The following is a 10,200-nucleotide window of genomic DNA, read 5'->3' as shown; positions in this document are numbered from 1 at the left end:
CTATCTATCTATCTATCTATCTATCTATCTATCTATCTATCTATCTATCTATCTATCTATCTATCTATCTATCTATCTATCCATCCATCCATCCATCCATCCATCCATCCATCCATCCATCCATCCATCCATCCATCTAACTACTAGTTTGCCCTTCCTTCCCCTACTTCACGCTCATTATTCTCCTTTTTTTTATCCCCCTCATTATCATCCTCACCACTCACTCACTCGTTCCCTTTCATCCTTTCATCTAATCAGTCTCATTATCGTTATGGAAACAGAACAAGAGTGGCTAGAAGAAGAGAGAAGTCAAACATGTCTTTTGAACAGAATAACAAAGTTATTATGACAAATAATAAAAAGGAAAACAAATGCCAGTTTAATTTCTTTGAGAATTTCTTTAAAACAAATTGGCAAAACAATGCAATCTATATATCATACGTGTTACCATTGTGGGAAAAACAAAAAATGAGGCAAAAATATTGAGCTATTCACATTTTAAAAACCTCAACTTAAAACCTCTCTGCTCTGTGTTCAGCAGCATTTTGTTCAGTCATATTTGTACAGATTTCTTTGTCACATGACTGTTGGTCTGAGATGAATCAGTCATGGCTTCCTAGTTGCGTTGAGGAGCTCAGAATTTTATGTTTTTTACAGAATCTGGTTAAAGTAAACGGTTTATTTGGGGCGAGATTTTAAATGAGGCGTGTAGAATCATTTTTTTTTAAATGAAGTTAAGCTTAGTTTTGGCTGCTTTTTCTGACGGAAGCGTTCGTCACACACGATGTGTTCAAAGACCGTCGTAAAGAAAAACCGCAGTTGTTTAAAGAAAACATTCTCAGAGGGGAAAATGATTCTGAGAAACTGGTTCCTTTTCCTGTCCCTCCCTCTCTCTCTCTCTCCCTCCCTCTCTCTCCCCCCTCTGTCTCCTGTTCTTCCCACCCTAACGAGTGAGATGTGCAGCAGATCTCCGTCTTGCTGTTGCAGCGTTGGCCTCTTGTCTCCATTACTCTTCATTTGGAGCAGAAGAAGGATGGACAGCCTTGTCATTCAACTGGATTAGTCTGCTCTGCTGTGTGAGGGAGTCATGCTGCCAGCGTGTGTGTGTGTGTGTGTGTGTGTGTGTGTGTGTGTGTGTGTGTGTGTGTGTGTGTGTGTGTGTGTGTGTGTGTGTGTGTGTGTGTTAGTGTGCAGGTTAGCATGCATGTCTAGCTACGTGTGTGTTTCTGTCTGTGTAAAGCTATTATGAAGAGCTACAGCCTGACATCAGTGCTTTTATTGACACCATGAAAAAGGGACTTCTTGCATGCTGTGTCCTCTCCTTGTATGAAAGTGTGTATGTGTGTTTGTGTGTGTGTGTGTGTTTGTGTGTGTGTGTGTGTGTGTGTGTGTGTGTTGTGTGTGTGTGTGTGTGTGTGTGTGTGTGTGTGTGTGTGTGTGTGTGTGTGTGTGTGTGTGTGTGTGTGTGTGTGTGTGTGTGTGTGTCCATGTGGTGATTCAATACAAAAGTACCTTTCCAAAAAAAACTGCCAGTGTGCTAAAAAAGATGCAGCTTTGAAACACTGGATTTCGGTAGTTCATTAACAGTGTGTGTGTGTGTGTGTGTGTGTGTGTGTGTGTGTGTGTGTGTGTGTGTGTGTGTGTGTGTGTGTGTGTGTGTGTGTGTTTGATCTGTCAGTTTGCATACACAATGAAGTGAAGGAGTGAGGTTCGTACGGGGGAATAAAGAAGAGTAATGAGAGGAAGACGGAGCTTATAAATCCAGTCCGACTGTACATCCAGTGTTGTGGTTTGTCCTTGAGACGCAAATATCCATTTAAATATTCATGCTTCCTGCTCCGACTGACAGGAGAAGACAATCTGTTTTATTTTTGTTCTCTTCTTCTGTGATACCTCCGTTCGGTTTGGATTCCTTTCCAACAAGGTGATGAGGTTTCAGTTTCATTTGCAGCGTCAGTCTTGGATTTTGTGATCCAACTGTTTTGATGCAGTTTTACTTTTAGTTTTGGTTGTTTAATATCAAAGGGTTGGACGCTTAATTTTGTCAACGTATCGTCGTAGAGCGGTTTGTGTGATATCTTAAGAAAAGTTGCTACTCGTTTTTTGTGCAGTTTATTAAAAAAAGCTAAAAAAAACTTGGCAATTGTCCCATTGGGGAAGTGAGGAGAAATCTACAGACGCAAGTAAACAAAGTAGTAAAAAAAGTCTATTTTGGATGTTTTCTTTCCACTACAGTCTGAAAGAAGACATTTTATGAAGCTAAACATAACAGCTGTAAAACTACAATTTCCATCATTGTGTTATTTAACAAAATGAACATTGCCCACGTGGTAAAACCAGGATGAAATCACTTATAGGTTCCAAAATTCTGTTGCAAAATAAACATGCTGAATGTTAAAGCTGCATTCTCTCTAGTGTCCATCAGGGGGCGACTCCTCTGGTTGTATAGAAGTCTATGAGAAAATGACTCTACTTCTCTCTTGATTTATTCCCTCAGTAAACATTGTAAACATGAGTTTATGGTCTCAATCTCTAGTTTCAAGTCTTCTTCAATACAGCATGATGTTCATTTAGTAAATGATGCTCCATTTAGAGTCAAACAGACCATAAAGCAGGGGATGCTTTAGGGGCGGGGCTACACACTGATTGACAGGAAACTATATACAGTGTATGGTTTGGGTTGAAACGACTACCTTGTTAAGATTAGGGGGACGTTCATCGTCATGGTTACAACAATAACTACTTGATTAAAGATGTTCTGTTGATGGTAAAAGGAAACTAACATTGTCATTGACATCATTAGAAAGTTGGAAAAACAGGTGAAAGCACCCTAAAACTACAATAATATATGCATTCAGTCAATTACTTAACTAATTAGTAATTCAATTTAATTTAAATATAGTATATTCAAATAATAGAATATCTTTATTCATCAGTTCTTCCTCTTCCTCTCCACTGGATGTTTCCCTCTCAGTCCGAATGATTCCACTGAACTCTGTGTGATTCACTTTGTTTGTAGCGTTTCAAAAGTTTTCTTAAACTCCCCTGACACGCTGACGGAAACACAACTCTCTGTTTCACCTCTCTGGAGTATTGGTTCATGCACAGTCATCTCCAAACTATTTCTCTGAAGACACACATTTCTAAAACTATTTATCCCTCCAGAATGTTTTTTTGTGGATTATTATCTAACTTTTTTTTTTTCAAGGCAAACAGGGAACTAAACTGAGTAAATTTAGTCTCATTAAAACGCAGTGAAGTGTTGTTGTTTATGTTAAAACACACCGGAAGGAGTTCTGTGACCTATTTTGAGCCTCGTTCCACCGTTAATGCACCGACAGGCTTTTATTTTTTTATTATATATTCTCTCTCTGGCTTCCTTTCTTTATCAGCATGTTTGGAGAACGATGACCTCGTCTCCACAGCGACTCTCCTCCTCTCTGCTCCCTTCAAACCGAAAGCAAACTCTCTCTTCATAGTCACGTCAGGTGTCGCATATCTTAACGAGCCACAGATGTGCCTGTGTTCTGCGTTCAGAGGGACGGACGCAGAACCTCTGAAGTTATGTATCCACCGTGTTTAAATATTCATAACGCTGCAGAGAGCGACCGGATTTCACATTTTTGCCAGGAGCGAAAGAGGAATTACTCGAGCAAACAACATGAAACCAGTGTTCATTTTTAATCTTGTTTTACAAAAAGTAAATTTAAAGTTTTAAAATAACGTGCACATCAAGCGTTGGGTTTTGATGAATTATTCTACACGGCTCACACAGCCTCTGAGGAAATCTCTCGAAAGGATTCCTAAACTGCCAGGAGCGTCACGAGGGGAAATCCTCTAATATTACTGTGATCTTTGTGATCCGTCATATTGCCCAAAAGCGCCACAGGTGCACTTTTATGCATTGATGATGCTAAATCACCAAAGTTGCGTTCGACACGTTCCTGATGCACTCGGCAGAACGCGTGATCTGACCGAGCAGATGGGTTCACCAAAAAAAAAAGCCCGTCAGATCACTTTGATTTAATTCGAATAACATAGTAGATGAATTATAATTTAGATAAAGATCCAACATGTTAGACATTATCGCCAAAGTTCTATTTCAGCCAAGTCTCATGGCAGTTTGTGTAATACTTATGAAATGCAATCTATTGGTTTCTTGTACATGGACATGTAGCTTAGCACGAAAACAATGCCAATAGAAGGTCAGTTATGGTTCATTTTTGTGGTGAACTGAAGTAAACGCATCCATGTGACTATTCATCACAGATAGTGGCATAGTACAAACTATTGTGAAAAACCACTTATGGTGGATTGGAGGGGAGAAGAACGGGGTCAATCAAAAACTGGACTTTAAACAGCACTAATGCTTTTTGTTGAATATGCCTTGTTTTCTCTGAGGAAAGCAACACTGAGAGGAGGAAATTCACCCAGCTACAGTTTCTTACCTCCTGCATTATGAGTAAATCTGCCATTTACAAGCCCTGTTTCTGTTTTGTTTTTCTACCTTTCTTCTTCTTCTGCTTCAGACTCGTCCTTCCGGCTCTCTAGCTCAGTCTCACTTTTTTCGTCTCCCTCTCTCTCTGTTTGCATCTCTGTTCCCTTGAACAAGGCAGAGAGGACAGATATTCCATAGGGAAGCTCAACCGTCACAGCTCCAAGTGGTGCTACCGTTTCACCGGCTGCTGACAGCGAAGGGAGCAAAAGACATAAAGAGTTTTGTCCTGATACAAACACAGCATATTCTGCAGGAGCGATGTTAAGAATCCGTTAAACGATTGAAAGAAATATTGAACGTAAAAATAATGGCTTGTTACTTTAACGAAGATAGCACTGGTCCATCTTAAAGGTCAGCTCAGCATAAGTGCACCGGAGCTGTCACTAACTTCATGGCTAACCCTCTTCTTACTGTCCCTTTGTCTCTCTCTCTCTCTCTCTCTCTATTTGCTTCTCTGTTCCCTTGAAAAGATGGAGAGAACAGATATCCCAGAGGGAAGTCTTCCATTTCACAGGCGGCTGACAGCAACAACAGCCAAAGATGTAAACGTCAACGCGGCCGACGGCCAAAAAAACATAAAACGCACCTTCTGATGTTTAACTTGGATTCTAAAAATAGGTGGATATGACGGGAATCTGCATGCAGAGGGACACGTCTCTTCTCCTCTGACATGTTTGTTTGAGATTCTGATGAAAGCACACTTCCACTCTGGATACAGCTGACAATAGTGTGTAGAGATTAAACAATGAAGCGCTTCCTGTTCTCTCTCTCACATGCTTTTAGCATTCCTCTCTGATTGTGCTGTAACTAGCAGGATGCATGTGAGCTGCACTCGGAGGGGGTTGTCATGGATTAATAGGAGACAGAAGGAGACAGAGATGATAGAAGGATGTGCAGGATGGGGGATGAGTGGCGGGGGGGTCTTACCTCTTCTCGTATTCTCTTCACCGTTTCCCCTTTCTGTGAAAAGACAAGAAACACCTCTGTAAGATTCTCTGTGTGGCAGCTACGAAAGCTTATGTTTATGGGGAATGAAGACGTGCAGTATTTTGTAATCTCATTGTTTATTGTATATAAAAAGGAAAGTTTCATTTGGTCCGTTATTTCCAACATGTTCTCACTCCCAAGCAGCTTGGTCAGCGGCCCTACACTTGGAACTATGACGCTCAATGTACCGCTCTAGCGTCAGTTTTGCACGGTTGTCAATGTAGGCTCGGTACATGCATGGTGTCTTTTCAAAATAAACTTCATTAGGTTCAGGAAAGAAACAGTCCCCCGACGTAAGTTAAGCAAGCAACAGAACTTTAAATGAGTCAACGTTGGCTTTTGGTTTCATGTGGGACAAAAACAGCGGTCTCCTGGGTGAAAGTCCTGTGTTTGTTTTTGACAAATCCATCCAGCCCTACCTGCTCCTTTTCGCAGAATTTGTGCTCTTCATTCTACATCCCTTGACTACCCCCTGTACTACCAAAAAAATGATGACCACGTAGAACTTCATAGTTAGAGACCTGGATGTTCCCGAGCAACTTCGGCAGTGAGGTTTCTGAGCTGCTAACAGGTATCTGACGCTTGTAATATGAATAAAATATGCTAATAATAGACCATTTAAGTGACAATAAGTAGTTTGACTAAACTAATGGATGCGGTGGAGACTAAAGCTTAGTTTTTTACTCGCTGCAGCAAAGCCGCCGTTGATTCACGCTTGCAAAAAAGTGACGTAGTCTCATTTTAACCATTTGATGCAGCTGGTTTGCTACATGCTAGCCACTTCAAGCACTGCACCTGTGCATGCAAGACACCGATCTTGTTAGTTATTGGTCACCTAGGTCGGCTAGAAGAACAAAAAAAATGAGAAATTAGATTCCCTTGTATTAATATGACTCACAAGTTTACTTAAACAAGAATAAATGTGCTTTAAAAAACATCAAAAAGAGCAATATTAATGTTTACATTTAATATTATCTCAGTTTGACACCTGTCCCTATCGCAGGGGCCAGACAGGACGGCTTTAAAAAGCATCCGCTCTGCTCCGTCTTGTTTAAGACTAGAAGAAAAGCCCCGGAGAGCAGCTCACACTGACACCAACTACAACTGTAATTTTCATGCCATCTTAATGTCACAGACTGCAAGCTAATAGACCACACAGTGTAGGGGGAATCTAAATATATGCTGAGGGGAAATCAGCCTCAATCATGTGCCGAGAGGGCCAGCGGCCATTATCACACTTGACTTGGTGCTGATATATATTTGGAGAAAAAAAAAATCCTGCAGGGGTTTTATTTAACACGTCCACAGTGAAATTGACTCGCATCCCCGGGAGAGCCTTTTTCAGTAAGTAGAGATTACAATGACATGGCCTGACTGGAGATATTACACACTATTAATTCATCTGTCACGGCAACTTCATCTAACGTCGCAGCAGGATTACCACTGAGCGTTTATCTTGAGCGGCAAAAACTGGAGATGAGGAGGATTTTTTCTCATCTATATGTGCAATTATTACACGTGTTTTCTAATGCTACTCAATGCTTTACTTATATTACACAGACACTATTATTTGCTCTGTGCTTAAGTTTGTTCCAACGTAAAAGACATAACATTCTACAGAGAGATCCCTTCTGCTAGAATGGTCACTCATTGCCGATATTCAGACTTTTCTGTGCATTAAAGTAAAATATCTGAGCTAGAAAAGAGAATATATGTGTGGCGCAGCAGTACAACTCACCTTGCCGATGATGCTTCCAACTTCCTGTGGAGAAAATACAAAGAGAGAATGTCGATGTTGTTAATCCTCAGAGGACGGATAGACAAACACAATGAGACAAGTCTTTCTATACAGAAACTTTTCTCTGTTTTCGTCGTTTTTTCAGAAACAAAAGCGGTATATCTTGTGATCACCAAATGTGCACAGGGGGAGTACTACACAGTATAAACACTTTTATTCAGTGAACATTTTATTATTTTCCTCCTTGAAAAATAACTCTTTCTGTCTGTTCCCAGCAAGTCAGTTGTCACTTTTTTCTCATAGTATACCGTATCTTTGTAACAACAGAAAGACCAAGATTGTACTTTGTAGAAGGATATGGGATTGATGTTATTTGCTATACAGTGCTTGATTTGACAGGGAAAACATGTCGACAGGAACTAAATGTTCAGATGAAGGCTGTGATATGTGTACTGGAATAATCATTTAACTATGGTGAGTTTATTCTTTAAGCTTTCTTGGCATTATCTGGAATTACAGTAGTAATAATAATGGTCCAAAATGATTTGAAATTGCATAGTTTTCAGTCAAAAACTCAAAATCTTCTATAGAATGTTTTATTTAATGTAAAAACACCTCTACTTCAAGCACTGGTATTATATATATATATATATATATATATATGAACCCAGTTTAGTTTTCTGGGATATCTTGGACTTCTACAACATGTAAAAAGCAATAATACCGATTATTTCAGCCATTATTGATGAAACGTTGTCTAGACAATGGAGTCTAGCGCAAGTGACTCAAATGATCCCACGATCAAACTCCCACAAGTAACGCCAAGCAAAAACAATCACTTCGCGTTTGGTGTGAACACAGTGTTAGTCCGTCTCTCAAAACCTTCTGACTCTCCTCTGTCCTCGGCTCTCAGCCCATTGGTTCCTTTGAAGATGTAAATCTTAAATATGTCAAAAGTGTCATAACAAAGCTAACTTATCTCATTAAACAGAAAGACAGGAGGGAAATTCTGCATTTGTTGGGGACTATTTTCAGCGGCGGATTAATCCACATTTGTTGCACTAGTGAGTAATTGTACGTGGCATTGAGTCAGAATAAACTATTATTAGTATTTATAGTGATGAAGGAACAACTGTGATGCGTTTTTAATGGAGAGGAAGAAAACGTGCTGTGATACTCGTTGGTTTTCACCTCCTGAAAACAAGAAACATCTCACCTTTCCGTGCATGAGGAGGCGCAGCGTTAACGTGACTCCCATGGCTCCGTCTCCGAACTCCTGCTCGCAGCTCATGGTAGAGGTGGTGGTGGTGGTGTGGTGGGTGGAGGTGTGGGTGGACTCTGCCGCTGGGAGACGCATGAAGGTCCGAGGCCCCCGGAGGCGTATGGAGCTGTCCAGAACACCACAGAGAACCCTTTGGAGAACCCGGCAGAAGGAACCCGTGGAGAGCGTGAGGGGTGAGGTGGGGGAGGCTGGGCGAGGGGGTGGACGGTGGGAGGGAGTCGAGGAGCCGGCGGCTTTTTCTCTTTCTTCCTGTTTCTTTTAACTCTGTGGAAAAGGAGGAGGAGGAGGAGGAGGAAGAAGAGAGTATTGTGATAATTAAACTGTATGCAGATCAGCCTTTTAATCAGTTTATACGATAAACATATCAGTGATGTTCATTTAAAGGCTTTGCATCATCAGAGCAGCACAAATACTGATACAAGACATTTAATCTTGTAATCGTCTGAGTGATGATTATTATTATGACTCAGCAGATACAGATTCTTCAGGAATAATGGGACAAAACACAGCAGGACAGATGAAGATGATGCAGCAGCACTAAGAACAATCGTCTCCACTGATATACACAAAGTCAAACATGTATTTCCTCAATGCATTCCAAATAACCAAATTTAACTCTTTAACTGAATACATGTGACCATTTATGCATGTTATGCTTCAGTTCTATTTTATTCCATTTTCTTGACCAGATATTTGTAACATTGTTAACGGTTATTGGTTAATTGCATTGTTCAAGGTCTATAATCAGTATTTGTATGGATTGTATTAAGTTGCAACTGATGTTTACAATACGTTGTCAATGGTTAATGTATATATATATTTTAAACCATCTATTAATATGATTTAGATCTTATCATCTGTTATCAGCTGGGATGCAATATATTTGTTATAAACTGATTATTTCAAATTACACAAACTATAACATTGAATAACAAATGATAGCATTACTTATCATTTTTAAACATTATTAATTATCATTTCATCGTTTAAGAGTAAAATAACTATTTACTAAAGATTAGTTGAATATCAATGTACCATTTATTAATGATGGTTATTATAAAGTGCTACAGAAACATCATTGTTATTTGGAGCCTCCATTTAAGAATATCAGAGTTCATAGTTTATATTTGTGCGCCCTGTTTATCCTACATTAACCTGGTTTGCTCATTTACATTAGTGGGCGTGAATAGTCGCGTGTTGCCAAGGCACAGAACTGGCAAATGCATGTGTTTGTGTACATATATGTATATGTATATGTGTGTGTGTGTGTGTGTGTGTGTGTGTGTGTGTGTGTGTGTGTGTGTGTGTGTGTGTGTGTGTGTGTGTGTGTGTGTGTGTGTGAGAGAGAGACATATCTGCAGTCAGAAACGGTCCTGGTTGTAAACCACGGCGTTACAGCCACGAGGCAGACGAGGTATTTCATTGGTTCAACATCCTGAGCAGCAGGAACGAGTCGACCGCAGCGCAGTGAGAGCTCTGGAAATTAACATAATTTCTCAAGTGTCAGAAACTAGTCAACATGCCAGCGCGGTAATTTAAAAATTAATTGGGAAGTCTATTTAAAAAAAAAAAAAAAAAAAAAAAAAAAAAAGCTTAAAGGGGGCTGAATTAAATAAGCTCCCGGCCATGGAAATGCCACTCGAGCGTGATGATACTTGAGCGTTTTGAAAACAGAAAAAGGATAAAAAAGCAAAA

At 40.0% G+C, this 10,200-nt stretch overlaps 1 protein-coding gene across 1 annotated transcript in view; it reads right to left on the bottom strand.

The window, feature by feature from the left end:
• Nucleotides 1–8,580, bottom strand: part of pcbp4 (poly(rC) binding protein 4) — a 53,577-nt gene extending 44,997 nt beyond the window's left edge. Inside the window, 3 exon segments of the mRNA XM_054616986.1 lie at nt 5,426–5,458; nt 7,224–7,247; nt 8,440–8,580. Coding sequence (XP_054472961.1) covers nt 5,426–5,458; nt 7,224–7,247; nt 8,440–8,580 — 198 coding nt within the window.
• Nucleotides 8,581–10,200: the final 1,620 nt, after the last annotated feature.

The sequence above is a fragment of the Anoplopoma fimbria genome, chromosome 17 (genome assembly GCF_027596085.1).
Source record: "Anoplopoma fimbria isolate UVic2021 breed Golden Eagle Sablefish chromosome 17, Afim_UVic_2022, whole genome shotgun sequence".
Classification (NCBI taxonomy): Eukaryota; Metazoa; Chordata; class Actinopteri; order Perciformes; family Anoplopomatidae; genus Anoplopoma; species Anoplopoma fimbria.
The sequence above is the reverse complement of the archived record's forward strand: the minus strand, read 5'-3'. Positions and strand labels throughout refer to the sequence as shown.